The following is a 27,413-nucleotide window of genomic DNA, read 5'->3' as shown; positions in this document are numbered from 1 at the left end:
ATCAATGCACATCCTTAGTGTACCATCCTTCTTCTTCACCAATACTACTGAAGAAGCGAAAGGAATTTTTCTTGGCCGTATGTGCCCCATGTCAATCAACTCCTTAATTGCCTTTTCTATTTCATCCTTACATCTCTTCGGATGGTGGTAAGGTGTGATGATAACTGGCTTAGCCCCTTCCTCTAATTCAATAACATGCTCGATTCCCCTATTTGGGGGTCTCCTTGGAGGTATCTCACCAAACACCTTAGTATGTTTGGTTATTATTTTTTGTACATCAGGTGGATACTCTTGTTTATGCTGCTCTGTCATCTCAGGCATTACTCGAAACTCTGCTGCCCACTGCACCTGATCATGTCTAAAGAAACTTTGCATCCGCTTGAGTGACACCACTCGAAGTCTCCCATCTGACAAACCTTTGAGCACTATCTTCTTACCATTTTCCTCAAACCTCATTTCTATTTTCTCAAGGTTAAATGTAAACTCTACCAGAGACTTCATCCAGTTCATCCCAAGCACCATATCCTGATCACCAATGTTGACCACAAAGAAATCTCCTGTCATGTCATAATCTCCCAAACGAAGCTGCAAGTTGGAGATTTTCTTGGTACATTCAATTTTGGAGCCATCGGCAACCATCACCTTAAATCCCCTATGCTCCTCTGTATGTAGCCCTCTGCGTGTCACAAACTTCTCATCAATGAAGTTATGTGTCGCCCCTGTATTAATGAGTGCCACAACTCTCTGTCCATCCAAGGTTCCCCTAACTCTGAAAGTGATGGCCTCCTGTATACTTGACAACTGAGCTATTGTGCTATCACCGCGTGCTTCCTCCTGTGAAGAACTATCATCATCTCCATCTGATTCGGATGATTGCTCTAAATCTCCATCTACTGACTCTTCGGCTGAAAAGTACTCCATCTGCTTAGCTTTTGCTTTCAATGGACACTTATGTGACAAATCCCAAGGCTCCCTGCAATGAAAACAAAACTTCTTCTTCCTCAGATCATTAAGTGTCTCATTGTCCAACCTCTTACTTTCCTCCTTAGCTGGCTGAACCTCTTTATGAAAAGGTTTCCTGTCCTTATCTTTCCTTGAAGGGAAACTCTTTGCCTGGAATTTATTTTTTGAAGATGAAGAGGAATCCATGTCACGAGATTTTTTAATGGCTTCCTGCAAAGTGGGAGGGTTGAGAGCTTTAATCCACCCTCTCAACGGATCAACTAACCCATCCATAAATAGAACTAGCATCCTCCGTTCAGATACATCTGTTACTAACACTGCAAGTTTCTGAAACTCTGAAATGTATGTTTCCAATGATCCCCACTGTTTAAGCTGAGCTAACTCCTTGAAATGGAGTTCTGGATCCTTCCTATCAAAATGTTCAATCAGCCTCTCTGTAAACTCCACATATGAGGTAATGTGTGCATGTCCCATAGTGACCATACCATGATGCCACCACTCGTGTGCTAACCCATCCAAATGAATTTCCACGTACTTAATAGCTTCTTCCTCAGGCATAGGGTTCAATTGAAAGTATGTGTCAAGCTTTTGAACCCAAGCTCTTGTTGTAGACTTTCCTGAGCCATCATAATATGGTAACTCAAGTCTCCCTACTTTCTTCCATAGCTCATAGCTCTGGTTCCTGTCATGTCCACATGGCATATGTTTCATCCGCACATCCATATACTCCCTAAAGGTAATTGTAGCAGTAAAATCTGGCCCTCCGGCTTCCCAATATCTCCTCAACTGGTCCTGTATATCAGTAATCTGGGCTCTGGTACGAGCTGCTCTGGAGCTCTAGGAGGAAATGTAGGAATCATGGGCCTTGAACTCACTGTCCTAGCTCGCTGGGGTGCATGACCGAAATTGTTCCCAACTTGTTCATCTCCATTATGTGTCCCATCCTGATCATTTCCATTCTGATTGTTACCATTCTGATTATTTCCTCCACCCATGTTAGCATTCAACCCCATTTGACGAGCCATCATCTGCATCATAAGATCCAATCTCTGATTCTGTTCCTGTGCCCTTTGTTCTACTACTCGCTGACCCTGTACCAAGGTCTCTAATAACTGTAAGAATCTTTCCTCTCTAGGCTCTGGACCGGCATTCCCGCCTCCACCTAATCTTGTATTCCTATCATCTCGGTCACCCATATTGCTGTCTTGATCAAAGAATACCTCCGCTGTGTCTGTATGACTGGATTCTATACCCCCCTGTACGGATGAACTAGACTGTTTGTTTTGCAGGTCTGAACTCCTACTTTGTCTTGCTCTGGTATTGCGGAAATTATAAGGCCCCTGTCACATGCTCAAACATAAATGCTCTGATTTTAGTGTTTTGACATTTCATCAAACACTTTCCCCTCTATCCGCCAGTTCCAAATTTCCTATGAGACCTCCACAGGATGGCAGGACTTATAGCTCTGATACCACTGTAATATCCTCCCCTGATTTGAACTTTGACTTGTAGAAATTTAACTTAAGGAATATTGTCAAACACTTTGTATGCAAACTCATAAAGTTGATTTCCTCAATAAATTGCTTTCCAATGAGTAGATTTACGAACAAATATGAAGTGACATTAAAATGCATAATACACATCATAACATTTTCACAAACACTTGGCACACATTCGATAGTATGTGAAAAAATCTGGAAACTCTTTCAATCTGCTGATAAAGGGTGATTTTTAAATGTAGATGTGCACTTACAACTGCCTTAAAGGCTGCAACAACTATTCAAACTTGTATTCAACAATTATTATGCAAAGTATCAAAATTTGACAGAAGAAACCTGGAATTAGTTGCCGTAGTATTTTGCAGATGTAGTCGGCAGCCCTCCAAACTTCTAATCAGCCGAAAAAACAAGTAAACTTGATACCAACACTGTTCACGCCGTACTGTAGCAAAATACTGTTCATGCCGACTGTAGAAAAATACTGTTCATGCGGCACTATAGCAATAACTAACTTCAAATCTGCATCTCAAACCCTTGTAAATTTCTTTATGCGAACGCCCCAAATGAAACCCAGTGTGTTTCTTGAAGTGAAAACACCCTTGATCCTCCTGACTGTGTCTTCCAACAGCGAAGAGAATGCTAGCAAAGAGGGATTCCGTCCTCCAAGCCCGATAATCAGATATCCAACAACATAAGATTAATCTTCATCCAAGCATACAAAAAAAAGCTCTTCCATTTCTTTTATAGTGTTCTCACAAGAGCTCAATCCTTCGTTTTCTCAATGTGGGATAAAACATAACTCCCTTTATGTACCTTATGTCTCCAATGTGTTATAAAAATAAAGGGAACTCTTTTAATTTAAATATTTCCCACAAACTATAGTCTATGCATTAATAAAGTTAAATATTTAAATTTAACTTTATAAAATGGCTTTATCAATGCATAACAAATCTTATCAATGATAAATAAGTTTTCCTGTCGATTTTAAACAATTACCATCGACATACCACTGTGATTGAATGTCCAGCCATGTCCAAGATGACTTACTATAAATAGTAAGTATGCCCAAAGTTGCCCCAGAACCCCTCAGAAAGACCTGCAACTGAAACTGTCTAGGCCAAATGGCCTCTAAGCCCCTTTAATGTCCTAGTTAGCCTACGGGACTGTGGGAAAATAGGCTAACAACAACATCATGCTATGAATGCTAGAAAGGGGACATTACAAATTTGATGAGAAAACTTACTCCAGAGCATGCATCATTTGTTTCGAGCTTCAAAACTCATAAGTTGACCTTAGGTTCTTCCTACACCATGCCTTCATTTGATTCCTTCATAGAGATGTTGATGGTAGAAAAATCAAATTTGATGAGCATGGGGGTTTCTCAACTCTTTAACATCTAAAGCATTGGTGGCTAGTAAAGGGAATCAAGGAAAAGGGTCTAACAAGAAGTAGAAATCATGGCAAAAAAATTCACAACAAGAGAAAGAACACTCAACCTCATCACCACAAGACAACTCCAACAATAAGGGAAAGTCATCCAAGAAAGAGTTTCTTACTTTTGCATATTGAAAAAAGAATGGACATGAAGAACATTATTGTTATAAGATGGAGATAGAAGAAGGAATGTGGAATTCACATCTAATTTAGTTTCTATCAAAGACTTGGAGACTAGACAAATCATTGCTATAGGGGTGGTTGATCACACATCTAGGCTATACTACTTCTTAGATTTTGCTCATGATGATGACAATGATTTCTTAGCAAATTCTTTAGCAAATTTTGATCACACTTCTACTTTTGATTCAGACTTTGAGGAGAACTTTGGCTATTGAACTTAGGTGTTCTCACATATGATCAAGTTCTTGAGCCTTCCATTTCTTCTCCTCCTACTGATATTCCATCTACTGTTGTTCCTAATGATAGTTGTATTCACATAGCCATGGATTCAAGTGATTCAATGCAACAGGATATTCATTGTCTTCTAGACTTAGTTCCATGGGATGACTGCTTGGCAGACATTTCCAGTTTGTTTGTGGAGTCCTACATTGCAGATTTGGGAGACATTGTTGATGACATTCATCTTCTCTTTGGTGAAAATGATCCTTCTTTAGTTGTTGCGAGGGAGCACTCTAATCCTTATCTTTATTCTCTACTTGATTGGTCTTTCAAGGTTGACATCATGGTAGATCCTTTGATACAAGAAGTGGAGGAGGTCACTTTCTCTTCAGAGGAGACACTTGAGTCTTTGATAAATGTTCTACCTTCATCCTCAGTTGAGCCTGATTTGTCTTTTTCAGCAGAGTGGTATAGTACACATGATTTGGAGGAGGCACCTTTTAGTATTGACATGGGGACACTTGAGCAGGTTGCAAAGATTTCATACATTTTGAGGTTTCTTCTTACAGATGGGAGAGGCTTCATTGATACACCTTTGGTTCTGTTTCTTCCTAAGGGTAGGAATGTTGTTCTACACTCATGGAGGAGTTTCTACATTGAGCCTTGCACATCTACCATAGGTTTACATTCTATGTTTGGGGGGGCGGGGGGGGGGGGGGGGGGGGGGGGGGTACTTGGTCTATCTTTCTCTTCTTCTCTCTTATGGGGGGGATCTTTTTCTCACATGAGGTCTTCTTCTCTCTCATTTTCTTTTATTGTACTTATCTCTCTTTTTGGAGGGGGGGTTTTTCCCATGTGGTTTTCCCTCTTTCTCCACTTTATGAGAGATTGCATTGCATCTATCTTTTGCACTTGCATATTGTACATGGGTACCTAACATGGCCTAGTAATCAAGACCCATCTTGCATTATTATATAGCTTTTGTAAGCTTAAGTACATTTTCTTAAGTTGCACTTAAGGGGGGGTGTTGGTGTAAATAAGCATTTACTATTTACACTTAAGTTTACTTAGGTTAATGCATATTCATATTAATTGTCATGTAGACACCTAGGAGTTTGCATATTCATATGAGTTGTTATGTTGACAACACAATAGTTTGCACTCGAATTGAGCACATGTTGTCTACTACATCTCTTTATGAGATACACCCTTACATTTTTATCCTCTCATTGTTGCACATACATTCATGCACAATGGAGGATAATCCACTCTTGGTGGACATGTTCTTAGTTGGTATATTTATCTCTTTGCTAACTCCTTGTCATATAAGTTGCCTTTATATACAAGGCACTTCTATGATGTATTCATCCAATTATCCAATCATTTGATATCTATTCTCATTTGATCATCGTTTGTCTCTCTTGTGCTATCTACTGAGCTTCTAGATCTTGGCATTTCATTCTTGCCTTAGGAAAAATCTTACATGGTATGAAAGCTATACCGAATTCTTACAATGCTCAATGTCTCACTTCACAATTTTGGGTTAGAGCTATCAAATATTATGTATACATTTAGTAATTTTCTTTACAAATATTTGAAAGACACTACTCCTTTCAAAGCTTAATATACTAGGGAACTACTGAGATTTTAGAAATTGCGGCTCTCCTACATGGCCATACATTCATCTGCAGAAATGAAATGTCATAGATCCTCAAACTTGACCCTACTTCTTTGTTGGATATTTTGTTGGTGTGAGCAGTTGATGATTCTTAGATCCCGAGAGTCAAAAGGTTATCATAATGAAAAGTATATTTTGAAGACAAACGTTCAACCTTTTAACACTTCTACGTTTTCTTCTATAACAAATTCCAACGATAAAGATATAAAGAATTGATTATATAGCTTCATGAATTCATAATATTAGTCCCGACGCTCACCGCCTTTTACTCCAAGTAATAATTTTAAGGGCCTTCCTCCACCATCTCCCTTTTCTTCAATTCCTCAATTAGGCTAAATAGAAATTTTTAGTTGGGATTTTATTAACACTCAATAGACATAATCATATAATCATAATCTTCCGGGTGTCTATATTGTCTACGCCAATCCTTGACTCTTTTGGGAAGCCTCAAGCAGTGCTAGGGATTTAGTACGTAATTATATTATTTTAAACTTTTATCTTCCTTGATAAGCCTCCAATACTGATGAGACACAAATCAACCAAGATGAGTTCGAATCCCTTTTTAGCTGTTGTATCCCATGGCTATGGATGTGAAGAGTCTTTCTTGATGTAGTATTTTTGATGCACAAATGTTCTCTATGTCTGAGATACTTGGTATTATGGACAGATTTCTATCACAATCTTTTGTTGAATGGACAGATTTTCTTGTTTAGCTCAATCCATACCTTTTAACGTTCCTCCGCCTGCTGCGGTATGAATTGCATCATAGTTTTTTAAGAGGGTAGTGAAATTTTGAGAAATGCCGAATACTGCAAACGTTAACATGTATGCCGGGTGTTTTCAACTGTTAATGCAGTTTGTTTGGTTTTGAAAGCTCAAAAATATATAAAACCTGCAGGCTGCACTTTGATCGTGGTAGACGTATACTGAGAAACATTGCATATTTTCCGCACTCCAATTACAATCAGAAAATGTCATTGCCATCTAATACTCAGCTCTGTCTCACATCATTAAGCTGAAGGAGACGATGCAAATTCTTCTTAATACACACAAATCCCCTGAAGACTACTTTGAATATCTTCAAATATTAGAGACCTTTATTCTCAAGAACGTTTTTTCACAAGGAAAATGTGTCCACTCTTTCATCACTCACAGGCGATTTACATTTTCCTCCCGCACAACTATTCATAACAAGCTTATTTGCTTGTATGTCAAATGCGGAAGTTTGGTTGAAGCACGTAAACTATTTGACCACATGAAAGAACGAGACACTGTCTCCTGGAATACTATTATAGGGGCATATGGAAGACATGGGTATTCTCGCGAGGCAGTCACACTGTTTCACCATATGCAACAAATGGGTTTTCAACCCGATCAGTATACATTTTCCAGCGTACTCCCAGCCTGCGCCAAGATGGGAGCTTTGGAACAGGGCATTGACATTCATAAAAGTATAAATGATACACTAATTTTATCAGATATTGTAGTTGCTACTGCTCTGGTGGACATGTATGCAAAATGTGGAAGCATAGACAAGGCGCGTGAGTTGTTTGATAAAATACCTCAAAGAAGTGCATTTTTGTGGACTGCAATGATTGCAGGGTATGCACAAAATGGATTTGCTGAAAAGGCTTTCCAAGCTTTCAAGCAAATGCAATTGGAAGGTATAAAGCCGGACACCACAACCTTTGCTTGCATCCTCCCTGCTTGTGCCAAAATGGGAGCTTTGGATTGGGGTATGAACATCCATCGAAGCATAATGGAAGGGAACTTTTTTCCAGATATTATAGCTGGAAATGCTCTGGTAGACATGTATGCAAAATGTGGAGACATAGACAAGGCACGCAAACTGTTTGATAGAATGTCTAAAAGGGATATCATCTCATGGAATGCGTTGATTGTAGGATATGCACAGAACGGATTCGCTGAAAGTGCTTTCGAAATTTTCAAGCAAATGCAATTAGCAGGTGTAAAGCCAGACTCCACAACCCTTGCCAGCATCCTTCCAATCTGTGCCAAAATGGGAGCCTTGAAACAGGGCATGGACATCCATCAGTACGCAATGGAAGGGGGAGTTTTGTCAGATATTATAATTGGAAATGCTCTAGTAGACATGTATGCAAAATGTGGAAGCATAGACAAGGCACACAAACTGTTTGACAGAATGCAGGAAAGAGACATCATTTCGTGGAATGCCATGATTGCAGGATATGCACATAATGAATTTTTTGAAAAAGCTCTAGAAACTTTCAAGAAAATGCAAGTCACAGGTGTAAAGCCAAATTCCTCAACCCTTGCCAGCATCCTTCCTATCTGTGCCAAAATGGGAGCTTTGGGACAGGGTATGGACATCCATCAAAGCATAAAGGATAGAGGAATTTTGTCAGATGTTGTAGTTGGAACTGCACTGGTAGACATGTATGCAAAATGTGGAAGAATAGATATGGCTTTTGAGCTATTTGACAGAATGCCTCAGAGAAATGTGATCTCTTGGAATGCCATGATTGCAGGGTATGCACAAAATGGATTTGTTGAAAAGGCTTTACAAACTTTCAAGCAAATGCAATTGGCAGATGTAAAGCCAGATTCCACAACATTCGCCAGCATTCTTCCTGCATGTGCCAAAATGGGAGCTTTGGATCAGGGTATGGACATCCATCAAAGCATTATGGAAGGTGGATTTTTGTCAGATATTATAGTTGGAAATGCTCTAGTAGACATGTATGGAAAATGTGGAAATATAATCAAGGCACGTGAGCTATTTGACAAAATGCTTCAAAAAAATGTAGTTTCATGGAATGCCATGATTGCAGCATATGCACACAATGGATTTTGTAGCGATTCCCTCAAAATCTTTGAATTAATGAGGCACTCTGGAGCATATCCTGACACTGTAAGCTTTTCTTGTGTTCTATGTGCATGCAGACATACAGGTTTGGTAGATGAGGGTTGTACATACTTCAATACCATGCATAGCCTTTATTGCATTACTCCCACAATTGATCATTATGTGTTCATGGTTGACCTTCTTGCCCGTGCTGGTTACCTTGAGGAAACCCTTAACTTTATCATTAAGATGCCGGTTAAACCTGTGGTAGTTGTGTGGATGTGTTTCCTTGGTGCCTGTAAAGCACATATGAATATAGGTTTAGGAGTATTAACTGCACTGCTGATTTTAGATTTGGATCCTAAAAATGCTGCAACTTATGTTCTTCTCTCAAACATCTATGCAGAAGTTGGCAGGTGGGGCGAGGTTCAAATGGTAAGAAAATTGATGAAAGATAGGGGAATCAAAAAGACCCCCGGTTGCAGTTGGATTGAATGTCATAAAATGGTACATGTTTTTTTGGCAGGAGACAGATCACATCCACAGACACAGGAGATCAATGCAAAGCTGGAGAAATTGACTTTGGAGATGAAGGCAGTGGGGTATTTCCCAGATTCAAGACATTTATCTAATGACGTAGAAGAGGAGGAAACAGAATTATTTCTTTGTCACCATAGTGAAAAATTGGCAATCACGTTTGGTTTGTTGAACACACCACCCGTAACAACTATTAGAGTTGTCAAGAACCTTCGAGTATGTGCTGATTGCCACACTGCAACAAAATTTATTTCCAAGATTGTTGGAAGAGAAATTGTTGTGAGAGATGCGAACCGTTTCCATCATTTTAAAGAGGGAAAATGCTCTTGTGGAGATTATTGGTGATGCTAAATGAACCAATTTGGAAACTAGGCTTGCATTGTGTGCTATGTGAGATCTGCAGTAATAACGATCTGACTGTTCTATTTTCAGTCAGTATAAAGTTTCCTATTTTTGTTGAGTGATTGGCGCTCCAGGCCATGCTGTTGGTTCATAAAATTAGACCATACATGCATAGAGTGTAGTATAGATCACCGGGTATATGCAGATCAGTGCACAGAGTGCAATCAGACCAAAGACCTACTTTATGATACGCTGGATGTTTTACTGAATTGTTTTCACAAAATCTATACGTGTGAAATGAAAAGTTGGCGGAGAGTGGGAAAAGCAAAAGGTGAGGAAAACTCAAAAGTAAATGGAAGATGTTTGGTCAGTAGGAAATGAAAGGGAAGAGGCCACAATTATTCTTGCCATTTGTATAGTTACTTTGTTTGGATAAATTATATTATATTTTGTCTATGTCAGGTTATCACTTTTAAGTTACATGTTTCAGATTCGGTATGTACTGTGTAAGTGTATTAGACTCTGTCTCATTTATTGCTAGATATTTGTCATGTTTTTTATCCCCTTTTTCAGTGAGATAGCTAATAGATTGTTGATCTAAATTTGATTTTATTTATAAACTAGCAATTGCACCTTGGTCTGCAATGGGTATGCCAAAGAGGTAAATTTGCTCTATTTTGCGCATAAAAGGTGCAGAGCATCTGGGTGAATTTGCAATCAGCCCCCGAGCCCCCCAGTCCCTAAACAATGCTTCTGTTTGTTTTTGTAGCCTTGATTCGTTTGGTTTGTGGAGTCTCTCCATGTTCATTGACATAATTTCTCTTTGGAATATTATTACAAGTGTATAGGCACCCAAACAAATCGAATTGGCAGGCACAAAGCAACAATGCAGCTTGTGATGGATATGGAACCTTGTCTGTGTGTGAGAGATCAAATAACATGCGACTGTAAGCATACATCCCCAAGGTCGACATATGTTATTCTTAAATTATAAGCAGGAAATGACTATAATCTCTATGTTTCATAAGTTGCATTTTACTTTTTCTTACCTCTTTCTATACTTATCTCTCCTTTCCCTCTTCCCCATCATTCCCTCTGTTTATATCTCTCTACATCTCATATTCTTTTACTCACAATTTTTCGGTAATTTCACAAGAAGACATAAATAATTAAAATAGAATTTTAATATAATGCAATTCAATCATTAGAAGAACATAATTAGAATAAACTAAAAATAGAATAGAATATGCTAATAAAAGAAGATAACAATAAGATATATTCTTATCTAAACTATATTGTTATAAAAGATAGTTTTTGAATTAAAAATTAATTATTATATAACTTTAATTAACCTAATATATTTAAGTCGTGTAATGGAAGAGAAGCATAGAAAGATAGGATTTCATGGCAGAGGGCCAAGGAGCAAGTATCAATGGTTTGAAGGTGATTGGTGAGATTGGAGAAGGCTTCTAGCATGACACCCTCTTGATAGAGTTTGGGAGGCTCTATAAAGGAGAGACAATTGTTCTTTTTGAAAGGAAACTTTTACCAGGAGAGATCCTAGAGGACAAGAAAAGAACCACTAGGGGTATTCAAGAATCATTCAAGGTAACATAATCAATTCAAGAAATTGAGGTCAAAAAATCCTTTTCTCCCAACACAAGCGGCCATGGAAACCAACGAGAGTGGATAACAAAGTCATCATAATTCACATTAAGGCGAATGACTAGAAGGACTCAATCAACTAGTAACTAGAAGGACTTAGTCAACTAGTATAAGGAATGAGCATTTTCATGAAATGGGTGGAGGTTGGTTGACTTATTCTCACATTATGAAATGGCGTAAGCGCTTAATTCCAAAAACTCTTCCTAATGTTTTTTCACTAGTTATTATTGGTTGTGCTAGAGAGAAAAAATGGGTGATGTATAACATGTATTTTTTGATGAGGGGTATTGGTTATTCTATTAAAGACAAATCGCCAAACTTTAATCCTAAACAAGGTTTGATTAAGGAAGTCCTAATATGGGTAATGTTTTATAACCTTCCTTATAATATTAGAATGAGGAAACCATCAAAATCATAGGTAATAATATTGAGGAATTCTTGAAAGGTGATAAAGTTGTAGAGAAAAATGATTTCAAAATGCATACTAGAATATGTATAGCTTGGAAACCTTGCCCTCCATTGCTACATACAGTGTAAATCTAGACCAATGAAGGGATTTGGTGTCAAGAGATTGAGCCAAAGGAAATTGTAGAGCAATGCAAGAAATGTAAGTCTTGAGGGCACCCAACAAAAGAATGTTTGGATAGGAAGGGGAAAGGATTAGAACAAGACCTTATGGAGAAAATACTAACGACAATGAAAAAATTTCAAAATGGTGGAAGGGAATGTGATGTAGGAGCATCTTGGGTTGTTCTTTCTTTCCTAATCATTTATGTGGAGGTGCTTGGTTACTTCTTTGAACCTACTCGATAGTTGTTATTGTTGTTGGCTCCATGTATTCACTCTATTCTTTTACCAAGTTGGCCTGACTTGGCTCTATGCATTTGTTCAGTGAGTGGTATTTTGCTTCGTTCACCAAGTTGTTCTATGCTTTGTTCACTGAGTTGTTCTATTCTTCATTCACTGAGTTGTTCTATGCTTCGTCATCGAGCATGTTCGATGACTTGTCTGAGCCTGTTTAGTGATGCTTTGTTGCCTTTCTTCACCGTGTTGTCTATTTGGTTCTTCTTTGAGAGCCAACTTGTGTATTTAATTTGTGATTTGAATTTAGTGTATGAGATCAATCATCGGGAATCATGTGGACCTATTTTGTGTCATTTCTTTCTCCAATGCAAATCTAGAATCTTATGTAAGCCATTTTGGCAAGTATAAATAAGGGGATCGAGACTTAGGTTAAGAAGGTGGGTAGATGCGGGGTAGAGGTTAGAGTTAGAGTTTGAAAGATTGTAGCTCGTGCATGATGTATGAGGAAACTATTTTGTAATTGAATCATTGTATTTGACTACAATCAGGAAGGCCTTACAACCTGACATGTATGAAGTAAATTGTTGAATCAATAAATATTTGTTTGTTCTCTCTCGTTTTGGCACTGTCTCCTAGTATTTTGCTTCTGTTGTGTTAGCTCAATGAGATTTTGTGGTAACTTGGTGAGGCTTTGGCCCTAGCTATCATCCTCCCTTGCATTAGAATGAAAATTCATTTGAAGAAAGCTTAACCACCCCAAAGGAGCTAGATTCCAAGGATCTTAATAAGATGCATCAGAAAGTGGATCAATTCTTTGATGGTGTTGGAGGTTCTCAAGATTGTATTATAATTCCCCAAATAAAGGATGATACTTTCTTAGAAATGCATATTACACACTAGCCAAATGAGGACAAGGAGACCGACATAGAGGATTGGAACTAGTGTTTGGTAAGAAGGGAGAGGGACTGGAGGTTAAGGGTGTCGAGAAGGGGGATTTAAAATAATGCAAGGAATTGGTGGGGACAAGGAAGTTCAGGGAGGTGATTTTTTGGAAGCCAATATAAATTTTGTTCTTGTAATTGTTGGTGTTAATGAATACCATAAGGAAGATATTCAGAAGGAACCTAAAGTCATTGAAGCGAGTCTGGGGAGTGGTTAGAATGCAACAATTTGTAAAGATGTTTATTTTTCACTGATAAGAGAAGAAATCCCCAAGGATGTTCTTGAGGGTTTGGAGGAAGATTAGTTGGCATGCGCTATTAGAAAGGAGGATATCTTGTGTGTTACCTAAAGAGAAGGAAACTTGGAGAAAAGAACAACCAGTCAAACAAAATTAAGAGAGGAACTCCCCAAGGATGTTCTTGAGGGGTTGAAGGAAGATTAGTTGGCATGCTCTAATAGAAAAGAGGATATCTTGTGTATTTCAAATAGAAAAGGAAACTTGGAGAAAAGAACAATCAATCAAAAAAATTAAAACCAAGCAAAATTAACATAGGGGGGAGAAAAAAAAGATGGGGTAAATCAAATCAATAGTTGTTGGAAATGGTTGGTAACATGGAAGACCATGGTAAATTGAACTATGAGAGATTTATTCTCTCTCCTAGACAATAATGAAGATCTTAATGTGGAATGTCAGGGTTTGTAATGCCCCTAACAAGCATTGCCTTGATCAAACAAAACCCAATGTGATTTGTTTGTAGGCAACTAAACTTAATGACGATGAAGTAACAAAATTTGTAGGAATAAGAAAATTCTATTCAAGTTCTTTTTAATTTCTATTAGAGCCTTAGGTGGCCTTGGAGTATTATGGAAGCTTGGGTAAGTTAAGGTTTACTATATTTCCCATTAAAGGAATCAACAGTTGGTTAAAATCAACATGTTGCATCTTCAAAATAATATATTATTTTTTAATGTATATGGACCAACAAGCATGTGGGATAAAAAAGAAACAAAGAGAGTTATTTAAAATGTTATGAGGAGTGTGGATAAGGAGATTTTTATTGTTAGGAGGATTTTAATATGGCCTTCAAAATTATAGAAAAGAAGGTCAAAAAGGGAGTGTTGGGCACTGTTCAAATTGATTTTCAAAACTTTGTGATGGCAAATAGATTGTGGGAGGTGAAAAAATAGAATGACTTGTTTACATGGACTAATAGAAGGAAGTTATTTTCCAATATTTCTAAAATTAGATTGATTTTTATTGGTTGGGGGGTGGGATTCACTTCCTTTGGCTTTTGAAGCATCCATTCTTCCTTTTATCAATTAAACCCGTTTCCTAGTAGCCTTGATGTTGTAAGGCTTGATCCCTTTGAGATGTCCATTAAGTTCAAAAAGATGTAGTTTTGTGAAGAAGGTTTTATTTTCCCTCCCCTTCTATGAGAAACAAGAGGTTTCATTTTTTAAGAATCATTTCATTAAGTTCAACTTGAAGGTTTGAATAAACTTCATTTTAGAGATTATTTTCATAAAGAAAAGGAACTTGAAGGTCAACTTGAAGCTTTGTATAATAAAGTTATAATAGATGGTATGGACCAAGTAAATTTCCTCATGAAAAATGATCTTAAGCTTCAACATGATAATATCCTAGCAAGATAAGAAACTTATTGATGTTAGAAATCTAGGGATTTTGGTTAAAGGAAGATGACCACAAGAAAATATGCTTTCATAGCTCTATTAAAACTAGAAAATCAAATAGTAGAATCTCCTTAATTCTAAATGGAGTAGGGTAGAGATTATTTTGAATTGACATCATTAACAAGGAGGTTGTTGATGGGCCTCTAAAAGACAATTGTTTTAAGATCTTTTTATCTTGTTTTTAAGCAGTTATCTTGCAAAAACAATCATGACTTTATGGTTTTAAGCAAATGAACTATGTTTTCATGTATATGCTCTATATATGATGAGACATTAAGTAGAAGTATGGATAGTTCAAATATACTATAATTTCTTGAATCTATGGACAAAAATGGTATAATGAATTGATGTTGCATATTGATAACCATTTCCTCATTTATTCTATGTCTTGGGTAGTTTTCCTCCTGTAGCCATAGGATTTGCAAGAGTGGTAATTTGAACTTACACCTTTGTTAATATTGATGATAAAATAAATATCTGTATGTGGAAGTGGTGTGTGCATTGAATGCTTTTTAGGTACTTGTCGCGAATATTCAAAATTCAACACCTCAGCGTTAAAGTCAGAGCCAACCAGATTATTGAATCATCATGAGTGGAGCAAGTCATTATATGTTTTCTGTTGGAACAATGCACGAATGTAGCTTCCACAACCTGCTATATTCTTGGAGTAATCATTCATGGCTAATGGCCATTCTATTTCAAACTTTATGAGTCTATAATTGATACTCATTAATGGAGTGATCATAGAGTTAGCGGTTAGTTGTAGTTTCCTTTTAAATAACATATGTTGTAGCTTTAAGGACAGTTTTTTGGAAAGAAAAAGATAAGTTGATTTTCATAGTAGTCGATTGTGATTCAGTTTTTAGTCAAGTGTAATCCCTTCACTATGAATGAATAGAATGAGTAGTTCAAGTTTATTTCTCTTATCTTGATTGTTTTTTATGTTCACTTATCCAAGGGGGGCCACTTGGTGAGTGATTTGTTCCATTAGAATATTTCATTTCCTTGTTTGTTTCCTTACAAGATAGAATTATGTTTCTCATCTTGCCATTGATAGTAGAATCAATGAATTGTTCCTACAACATAGGTAAATAGATAGGTTTATTGTTGCAACATTACTTTCAAACATTAAGTTAAGTTGTTCTTTTAGTTGCTAGCATAGAATTCCTTCAACATTTCCTTCGCATTAGCTGTAATGACTTGAAGGAGAATTAGAGCATAGACTTTGCAGTCATTCTCTCAAGTTTATGTTTCCAGGTTGACAAATTAAATGAAGTCAGTATACTATTTTAAGTAAAACACATGATGTTGTGTAACCATGGAATCACTATGAAAGGATGTCCAATCCTTTGTTATTAAAATAATAAGATAATAGGACATTTGTCTCCTTTTTTCCTTCATTATGGTCCAACAATGATTCTAGATCTATGGAGGATAATGAAGATATTTTAAGTGTTATTGTGAAATTAATCTCAAATTTAGACAATGAGATGTTGATTATGACAGTTCAATAAAAGGAAGTGAAAGATACATTGTCCACTAAAGAAGTTGATAAATCATTTGGGTCGGATGACTTTCAAGCTTTTTAAAATAAAATAAAATTGGAAGGTGGTTAACAAGGATATTTGGGATGTAGTGGAGGAATCGTGGCTGAAGGGTTTTGTCTTGAAATTCTTTAACAATACTTTGGTTGCACTTATCCAAAAGAAGGAAGTGACATAGACACTTGAGAAGTTATGACCTATATCTCTATGCAATGTGATCTATAAATGTATTTCAAAGGTGGCAACAAATGGGCCTAAGAATATTTTGGGAACTTTGGTCTTTGACATGAGCAAAGTGGCGTTACCCATAATAGATCCATAGTGAAAGGAATTATTATAGCACATGAAGCAATAAATTCAATTTGATTGAGAAATTAGATGAATGTGTTTGTGAAATTTGATATCAAGAAAGCTTGTGATTGGGTGGATATATCTTTCTCGTAAAAAGCTCTAGAGAAATTGGGTTCTAGTGATCAACAAATAACATGGATCAAAGGAAATGTCATGAGAGTATTGTATGCACCCTAAAATGGTCGCCTAGACTATGGGCCCCCATTCTTCAATTTATCAAATAATTGAATCAATTTATCAATTTCTTGAATCAATGCCTTACAATATTTTCAATTCAAATCGATTTTCTTGATCAAATCGTAATTAATTCAAATATTTTAATATTTCCTAAGGTTTGATCATTTCATCAATGATCTGAGTTAATCAAAAGAAAAACTCCTTTTTAATTAGATAATTTTATCTTATTTAATTAAAATCTCTTTTAATTAAATAAACTTATCTTATTTAATTAAAAGAAAGCATCCCTTTTAAATAAATAAAATAATTTTATTTAATTAAAAGAAAATATCTCTTTTAATTAAATAATTTTATCTTAGTTAATTAAAATCCCAACTCTTTTAATTAAATAATCTTATCTAATTAAAAGAAAGCATCCCTTTTAAATAAATAAAACAATCTTATTTAATTAAAAGAAAATCTCTCTTTTAATTAAGTAATTTTATCTTATTTAATTAAAATCTCTTTTTTTTAATTAAATAATCTTATCTTATTTAATTAAAAGAAAATCCCTCTTTTAATTAAATAAATAAATTCCCATTTAAAACTCTCTTTTTGATGGAAAGAAGGAAATAAATCAAATAAAATCTTATAAAGATTCCTTCTTTTTTTTTGCACATATCTCTAAGTGGTGGGCTTTTTCCTCTTACTTGCCTTTTTAGGGATTTATCTCACATTGCTCTTGAGAATGCATTCCTCTCCACACTTTCCTTTATAAGAAGCCCTCTCCTTCTCATTTTTTTTGGATAGATCAAGATTTTATTATTATGTTGTAGGTTTGGAGAGCAATTTTGAAGGAGAGCTTGAGCACTTGAGCTTGGACATTGCAACTTCTCTTTTCTTGTCTTCTTCTCTCATGTATCCATTACAATCCATTTAGATTACTCTTGCACTTGCAGGTTAGATTAAATTTATATTTCCTTTCATATAATAATCTTGTATTTGCATTTCCTTTCATAGACTAGTTTGCTTTCATGCATTATTATCATATAGAATAACTTTCATTTTCATTTGCATGCATATTTGATGATCATGGAGATCAACGCTCTTGCTTTTCCTCTTTGAATCTTTCGTTTTATGGTGTACTTGCATGGGCACAAACTAGGTCTAAACTGAGGGTCTCCATTATAAACCCTTGCACTCCATGAATAGAGAGCTATGAGTTGACATGTGTAAGAGGGTTAGAAGCTCAAGGTTGCTCAAACATGTGTGAGTTGTCATTGAAAGTGATGGATCAATGATAGGTGTAAGAGGTATGGAAGCTCAAGGTTACTCACCCATGTGTAAGCCACCTTTGAAAGTGATGGGTCAATGTCAGATGCAAGAGGTTTGGAAGCTCAAGGTTTCTCACATGTGTGAAGGGGGACAAATGTGTAAGAGTACCTTTTGGAGAAGTTAATAAAAGAGGGGCTCCTTGGGATTGAGTTACTCACACATGTGTGAGCAACCCATTAGGGGCTAAAAGGTGGCTAAAGCATGGTTATGATTAATTAATGGGAAAGTAGTTTGCCTAGGTTAGACATATGGGTTAGGTTAGGAAAGTGAGTTTAGTTGAGGGTTAAATTTAGGAGCCATGTGCTCAAATATAATTAAATTTAATATTTAATTCTAAGTGGAATAAAAGGGATTAATTAACAAAGCTAAGTTATTTACTTAATTAAAGTGAAGGCTTAAGATGCAAGTGGGATGAGGGGAAATAGGCTAGGATTAAATAAATTCAAATTTATTTAAATCAAGGATAGGGGATAAAGAGAATTATAATTAAATAAATGTAAATTTATTTAATTAAACGTAGGCTAAGGTTGAATATAAAATAAATAATGAATATCTATTTAATTTGGATAGGATGAGGGTAATTGTGCTCAATTGCACAACTTTTGGTGTCTACACATATATTCATTGTAACCATGTTGTGTTATACTCTACAAAGGAGTACATGTTTCTCAAGTTGTTTAGAATCCATGATGATATTGTTTCCACTTGTAGAATACAATGTTTAACTTAGTGCAAATGGGGAATTTAAAGATTTCAACATCTTCTTATTGTGTAATTTTACAAAAGCATTAGTTGCAAATAGGTGTGTGGCACCATAAAATGATGATTTTTTGGATGTTGTAAGGTGTATATATGCACATATCATTAGTAGTTTCCAATCATTTTCTGTTGGATTTGCATATAGGATATTCAATAACATTTGACAAAATTGATCTTGTATGTTGCTCTACTCTCATTGCCAAAAAATTGTTTATAAAGTGACAATCATTGTGAATTGATCCCACAATAACTTAGCATTATAAAGTGATGTATATATTGGTTTATCCAATAGTTGAGCTAAGTCACTGAATAATATCATTGAAACTCCACCAAATCATGTGTGTTGTCAATGGAGAAAGGATTCACATAGCATGATGTCAACTTTGAGGAGTATATTTGGTCCTATGAATCTAAACTCACCTATAAGGATATATTTAATAGTTTCAATTCTTTCTAGAATGTGGTTAATGTCTTTTTTTGTAATGCTTACATCTCTTTAATAGGGATTTGAGCTTTGAATGTATTAGTGAAGCGTGTATGTTGAATTGGGCAACCCATGTTGATGCTAGTATTAGTAATTGGCTTTTCTGTTGTGATGTATAGTTGTTCAACACCTTTCTTATACAAGAAATTAAATATGATTTCTCTGTACATGTGATTCCTTGCATGATCATTTGTAGTGGTTTATTAGAGTAACCTCTATGGTGATTATTAATAATTTGGAGTGCTATCTTTTTCTCTAGTGATAACATAGACCTATCATGCATGGATCTTGATGGCATAGATTTCATTATATATGTTCATTTTCTTGTCATGTATAAAAGGTGTGTGCAAGATTATAGGGGCCAAAAAGTGGCAATGTGAAATGATGCATTTTAACTTTTCTAAACATGCCAAAATCTATTTTGAATTTTTGTAGGGGATGGACAAAAATTAAATTTGATTTCCTAATACCAAAACAAAATGTATATATTTTTCCTAATACCATTGTTGTGATAGCATGTTTTTCAAGCTAGATATCTATTTTGTTCAACCTAAATGGCATAGTTCAATAAATCGGGTATAATTTTTGCTTTTCTTATTGAGATTTTGATTTTTTTAAAGATTTGGAAAGAAAATTTGAAGACCCATAATATGGAAAAGGTAATTTTATTATATTATTAACTGAAAATTAATTATACCAAAAATTAATTATTGTCGTCTAAAGTTAATCCTCATTTGAAAACTTTAAATACTCACAAATTTGCATATAATATCTTTTTTTTAAATACCATTTTTGTGCCTAAAATAATTTAAATAGTAGAAACCAGTTAGTTATGAAACATTAAGAATTTATGTACTAATGAGACTAAAAGTTGTAATAAAGCCTCTTAATCTAGGTTGTCTTGTTCTCTTTGATCCTATACATACATTTTTCTAAGGTGACCTAGGATAAAATATTTTTCTATGCTTGTCTCCTCCCTGTTTATATTTACTTAGATATATTTTTCTCTACCCCTTTCTCCCCCTTCTCTACTTATCTCACTCATTTTCTCATACCATTTATATATTTCCTAAGTTTTATCTATCTCTACATATATCTCCTTCTTTATATCCTTTTATTCCTCCCTCCCACACAATCTTTATTAGTACATATTTATATATCTCTCTACTGATCATTCTTTATCTATTTATGTCCCTCTAGCTATACATATTTATTACTTATCTTTATCATCTCCTTTTTCACTTTTCAATTTCCTCCTCTATCTCTATCTCTATCTCTATTACTATTTCTATCTCTATCATTATCTCCATATAGATATATGTACATGTCTTTATGTATCTAATTATCTCCAACTCTCTCAAATTAACTTCATCTCACACCAACTATCCTAATCTCTCTACCATTTTCTATCCATATCCATATCTACCTCAATCTACCTATCTCTTTCGTTATTTGTATCTACAAATATCTTTCTTTATCTCTTTCTATGAATATATCACTTCTTCTATAAATGATTGATCTATCTTTCTCAGTCACCCTCTTTGTGTTGTTAGGATTAAACTATGGACATAAATAAAAATTACATGCAAATATAAACAATATCAAAAAATAATAGATCACACAGAAAAGAACACAAGACACCAAGATTTAACATGGTTTACCCAACCCCTAGGCTATGTCCACCAAATAGAAAGTCCAATATTATTATGATCCAGTGATTACAACTTGATTACAATCTGTAATCCCTGACAACTCAATACCACCACAAGAATCAATTTTTGCATCACCACTATGAAACAATCCCTAACCCTAAGCCCTTTTATACAAGTATTTGTTGCTTTAGGGTTAAAAATATTTACAACATGTTGGCCATAAAATGCCAATAAAATAGCCCCAAAAAAATTTAGCTTTAACTGTCCATCATCCAAAATTGATCAAATGAAATAGTACTGCAACGGAATGTGTTTTGTCCTTGAATGCAAAGATGAATTCTTTGTAAGATGAATGGCACTCTAGCTATTTGTAAACAAATAATTATCCCTCTAAGGGTGTCCCAATGATTCCAAGAAGAACTAAAGCTATATCATCTCCTTGGCTGCTTCTATAGCAACAACATACTCTGCATTTGTAGTGGATAAAGCATTAACCTTTTATAACCAAGAAACCCAACTCACAGCTACCCAACCAACAATAAATATATAACCTGTAGTACTCCACTTGGTATCAATATCCCTTGCTAAATCTGAGTCAACATAGCCCTTAAGTTAGTAGTAGAGCCCCCAAAGTAAACACTTATTGAATGTTCCTCTCAAATATTTGAGAATCCATTTGACTGCATTCTAATGCTCAATTCCTGGATGACTCATATACCTATTAACGACTCCCACTACATGTGAAATATCTAGCCTCGTACACATCATAGCATACATCAAGCTTCCTACAATTGAAGCATAAGGTACCTTGGACATCTTATCCTCCTCTTCTTATGTCTTGGGACATATCTCCTTAGTCAATTTCAAATGACCAGGTAAAGGTGTGTTGACAGCTTTAGCATTCTCCATAGAGAAATGTTGCAACACCTTCTCAACATAATCAGCCTGAGATAGTGTCAATTTCCTATTTTTTCTACTTCTGCAAATCTTCATACCAAGGATTTTTTTGTCGCCCCCCAAATCCTTCATAGCAAATGCATGTGTTGATTGGTATTTCAGCCCCTTAATGTGATCCATGTTAGACCCAGCTACAAGCATTTCATCAACATATAAACATAAAATAATGTAGTTGTCATCATCCAACCTCTTAAAATAACACAATGATCTAAATGACACCTATTGTTTCTATGCTCATGCATAAACCTATCAAATTTTAGATACCATTACCAAGGTGCTTGCTTCAAGCTATATAAACTTTTCATCAATCTTCACACTAAGTTCTCCTTACCTTTGACCTCAAAGCCCTGTGGTTGTGCCATATACATATATATATATATATATCCAAATCACCATGAAGGAAGGTTGTTTTAACATCAAGCTGCTCCAAATGCAAATCTTCAGTAGCCAAAATACTTAAAACAGTGCAAATAGAAGTCATTTTAACAATAGGAGAGAATATCTCATCAAAAATCAATGCCTTTTTCTATAAAAATCCTTTTACAACTAACTTGGCTTTAAATATTTTCTTACCTCCATCATCTTCTTTCAACCTGTAGACCCACTTATTTTGTAAAGCCCTTTTACCTACAGGCAACTTGCATAAGGGCATATGCACCGAGTTGTGGTGCCAAAAAGGTGACAAGGAATTTTTTTTTTCCTATTTTAAAAAGCGTGTACGCGTTATAGCATGTACGTGCTTTAAAAAAATAAAAAGTATATATGATGGGCTGCAAATCCGCAGCCCATCATTTTCATCAGCATTTTCTTCTACTCCTACAGCGAGCAGCGCGTACGCGAGTTGAAGACTCAACATTTGCACCACCATTTGCCAAAATGCCTCCTCGTTGACGAAATCCAAGACCACAAGCGCACCCACGACGACGCCGTAAGTGATATAAACCTAACTTTGCATTGTTTGATATATTTTTCATATTGTTTTGTAAGTTTTTTATATTCTTTTGTAGGGTTTTTACAAATTTCATTTAGATTTGTTTATTTATTTGAATTTTAATTGATTTTTTATCAAGAAATGTTCATAATCAACCAGAAAATCCACAAGAACATCAAAACCCTCAAGAACCCCAAAACCAAAACCCTCCTCAAGAAGAAGAACAAATTCCACAACCCAAACCAATTGCAAGACCTCCACCAGGCACACAAGAAAATATAAGAAATGAAATAGGGAGAGGCAAAACTGAATTAGAAGGAATCATTGCTCGGTTGAAAGAATCTGGACAAACCAATCCAATGAGGGCTCAATTGGCATCATCCCTCGAATCCATTAACACTCAGATAGCCTCAGTTAGTGGTCAGTTAGATATTTGGTGGGCTAAGAGGGATGAACAAAAAAGATTTTATGCAAATAAATTGTCATATGAAGATGTTAGAAAAAAGGAAATACCAAAAGGTAGTATATGTGCATTATTTAGAAAACCCGATGAGCAAAATACTGTTAGAGAGGGTACTAAATGATTCCCCATCCATTGGTGCATACATGAAGCTATTAGAAATATTTTTTGGGATAGATGGTGGATGGTATTTGATGCCCCTCCTTGCAACAATCATGAGGTCCCCATGTATTTTTTGAAGAAATTATATTGTGAGTTTGTCCTTAGGGAGATCCCCAATTATTTTGATATGTTAGACTCCCAGGGTAGAGGTGGGGGGTCATCATTTGAGAGGTTAGGAGCATGTTGTGACCCTAATGTAGTTAGGGCAGCCGTGGTCCATCCACAGGGCGAGCATGTGATTATTCCTTCAGTTGTGAAGGAGCATGTAGAGGCCAACACTCTAGGGACCATTAATGCTTTGACGCAGACCCTCATCCATTCCATGAGCCCATTAGTTGAGGGGGAGCCTTCTATACGTCGTGGTCACATGTGCACTTCATGCGGATCCCTATGCACATTTGGCACTCATGTCGGAGATGGTGCAAATGATGGGCTTGTCACAGATCAGTTCCTGAACGAGACATTTGGCATTGAAACACAGGTAAATTACTAATTTGATCACATTTCATATGTATAGTGAATGATTAATTAATTAGGATTTATTGACATTGTTCAAAATTTAGGGTCAAAGTGTTCCTGGGCCTAGCAGCGATCCTCCAGGCCCATTTTTTGTCCCTTCGACGAGTCCTGAGGTATGTATCAATTTTATCATTTTAATTAATACATATATTTATTACGTAATCATATTAAGGATTGACCAAAAAAAATATGCATGTGCATCAGTTCTCCACAGGACCCTCAACCTTTACCACAGACGCAGAGCAGAGACATCATATGAGCTTCACACAGGTATAGTTGTTTCATGTTAATTTAATTCATTTGATTATATTTATTCCATGTTTCATGTTAGATATAATGTGTATTGTATGACATGCAGCTCATGATGTCGGACACACCTCCTCATCTGCGATATTTTGTTGATAGTGGAGTGGCCGCAGCTGTGGCTAGCTCATAGCCACTGACGGAGGTATGAAAGAATTTTCTTCATTTTAGTTGTTGTTTATAATAGTTAATCTCAAAATTTCTAATGTTATTTATAAGTGATTATATTTATTGAATTTTTGTAGGGTCTTGTCATGCCTGATCGTCCACGAGCATTTGAGGTGGACTTACAGAGTGACTATTTGTTGGCAGTAAGAAAATAATTGATTTTGTGAGTACATATATTTGATTTCAATGTATAATAAATATTGATTCATATCTACTTTCTTTGTATCAGTTGGACTTGGAGAAGAGCCTCAACAAGAGGTCAAGTGAGCGTGTCAGGAGGGCCCCGTCATCTCCACTGTCTCCCTCCACACAACAGCAGAGGACGTCGAGAGACTTGTTTCCTTCCCCTCGTGGGAAGGAAAAGATGTAGTTGAGATATTTGATACATATATATATATATATATATATATATAGAGAGAGAGAGAGAGAGAGAGAGAGAGAGAGAGAGAGAGAGAGACTTGTTTCCTTCCCCATGTATATATATAGGCATCTGAGAGACATATTCGATACACATTTGATGTACATATGACATTCTATATTTGATGTATGACATTATTGGTTAATATATGATATGTTTGTTCATATATGACATTATTGGTTATCATAATATATTATGTGTTTGTTAATGTATATGACATTATTGGTTATCATTTTATATTATATGTTTGTTCATGTATGATGTTAAATTAGATATGTTCATGTATGACATTAAATTAGATATGTGCATGTATGAAATTAAATTCAATTACTAGAGAGTTGCCATTATGTCTACCAACTAGTAGATGTTCTTTTTTGCTTTATTAGTATTTCTCAAAAATTGCAAAGAAGCTGTTTCTGGTGAATAGTTGTAAACAATTGTGATCATCGACTTCATGTACTCATGGCTTTGGCTGCGAACACTTTTAACTTTGGCTATAAGCATCCATGGCTTTGGCTATGTGCACTAGTGGCTTTGGCTATGAGCACTTATGGCTTTGGTTGTAGGCACAATATAGCCTTGGCTGTAGGTTGTCTTTCTTGCTGCATGTCGAAGTTACCTTCAAGAATATCATTAGTCTAAGATCATTACAATTAAAATACTATGACATAATACCTTGGAAATAATAGTCTTTAACCCATTACTTTATTTGTTAAAACATCATGTAGTATCTACTGTAGTCCTTCTACTCAAATATGTTTTCAAAAATACTTAGTATGGCAAAGAAATGTCTATGGAAAGCTTGTCAAATAGGATATTGAAGAACTAAATGTGGATAGTCATTAGTACCCATCAATAAGAACATAGACATCTTTCTCAAGCAAGCCATATGACATTAGCAAGTAATTTATAAATTTCCTTTGCAAATAACTAGAAGATGCTATGAATCTTAATACAGAGTTAATCACGAACTCATTATTCCATCCAAGAAGCATATATCACCCTAAGCCAATTAACCGACAGGATAAAAATTAATTCAATTTCAACAAAATTTTGAGTATAACAAGCATCTTAGGGATTCTTACAAGAATTAACATGATGTTCACAAGAGCATTACAAGTTCTTGTAATGCTATTTCACATATTGTAATCATATTCAGTTTTGAATGGCCATTTGTGTTACAAGCATAAATGTTCTTTAAGGTCTTTTAATTCTAGATATGAATTTTATTATGAAGATTTTTTATGACAACCCACTCAATGCATATATTGTTGTTCCACATTATGCTAATTTGACTTTCATTGGTTGATTTGGGTCTAGACATGATGTTATTCACTACCTTTTTTATATATTATTTTTTTGTAGTGAGGTTCTGGCCTGAATGAATGTATTAATCATCAAAGTTGTGAACCTTGGTCGAGATCCTTACAAATATATTTTCAAATTGGACCTCAAATAATTTTCTTAGTCACCCCCTGTACACAGATACTGAAATTGTAGTTAATTACAAAATTAATACTGAATTAACACAAGTTTAATTGAGAAGTATTATGTACCTCAATAGGCTAGATTATTATTGACCGGGAAGCTTTATCTTAGAGCAGTTGGTTTCCTAAATCTTTAGCGCAATGACAGTCTTATGGAATGTGGAATTAGGTCTGCTAGCTAAGGAACGTTCTTTAAAAGGTAGAGGAAACTCAAGACTCACGTGTTTCCAATCAATATAAATGTTTAAATCGCTTCTCTAATTTTTTCTATTTATGATCTTCTTAAAACTTAACTTTCTAAATGCATTGATGGGGAAATAAAGATCTTCTAGGAACTAAAGGCTAATCATGTTTAATACTTACAATTCTCTATTTTTATCTAATAATTTAAAAAAGATTTTACAAGTGTTTTCAAAGAGCAACACTTGTCACTAACATCATAAGAAGGAATATCCAAGGAGACTTACCACTGATCCCCCACCACCAAATTCAAGAGAAAATAAAATTCCACTACTAAAGAGATAGTAACAATGATCATCCCTAGTCTCTCTCTTATCACAAAATGATTACCATCAAAATTTGCATTTCCAATTGCGTCATGTGCGTTGAAGCGATAGTAACATTTTCACTCTCTTACCTAATGTCTCCCATTTCTAAAACTCCTGGGGAAGGGCAAGGCCATCTTCTCAGTACTTCAAAATACAACGAGTTCCATTTTTTCACATATTGATAATCATTGAATTAAAGTATAGTTGAAGTATTGACAGCCCATAGATATGCCCCGTCAAAGATCCCAGCCCTGTGGCATTTAGTGACCCTTAGGGACGTTTTGTTTCAACGTGCCTAAGAATGTTTGAGCATTGAAGGGGACAGGAAGAGGTTGGGGATAGGGTTTACCTGGCCACTTGGAGCTAATGGAGTAGATAGTTTGATCCTACGATG

General features: G+C 35.5%; 1 protein-coding gene across 1 annotated transcript in view; it reads left to right on the top strand.

Moving 5' to 3' along the window:
* Positions 1 to 6,972: 6,972 nt before the first annotated feature.
* Positions 6,973 to 27,413, top strand: part of LOC149533362 (pentatricopeptide repeat-containing protein At3g12770-like) — an 86,249-nt gene continuing 65,808 nt past the window's right edge. Inside the window, exon 1 of the mRNA XM_089803879.1 lies at positions 6,973 to 8,651. Coding sequence (XP_089660005.1) covers positions 7,004 to 8,651 — 1,648 coding nt within the window. The 5' untranslated portion in view covers positions 6,973 to 7,003. The remainder of the gene's footprint in view (positions 8,652 to 27,413) is intronic.

Source organism: Cupressus sempervirens, chromosome 10 (assembly GCF_028749045.1).
Source record: "Cupressus sempervirens isolate cs-2001-9-10 chromosome 10, ASM2874904v1, whole genome shotgun sequence".
Classification (NCBI taxonomy): Eukaryota; Viridiplantae; Streptophyta; class Pinopsida; order Cupressales; family Cupressaceae; genus Cupressus; species Cupressus sempervirens.
The sequence above is the reverse complement of the archived record's forward strand: the minus strand, read 5'-3'. Positions and strand labels throughout refer to the sequence as shown.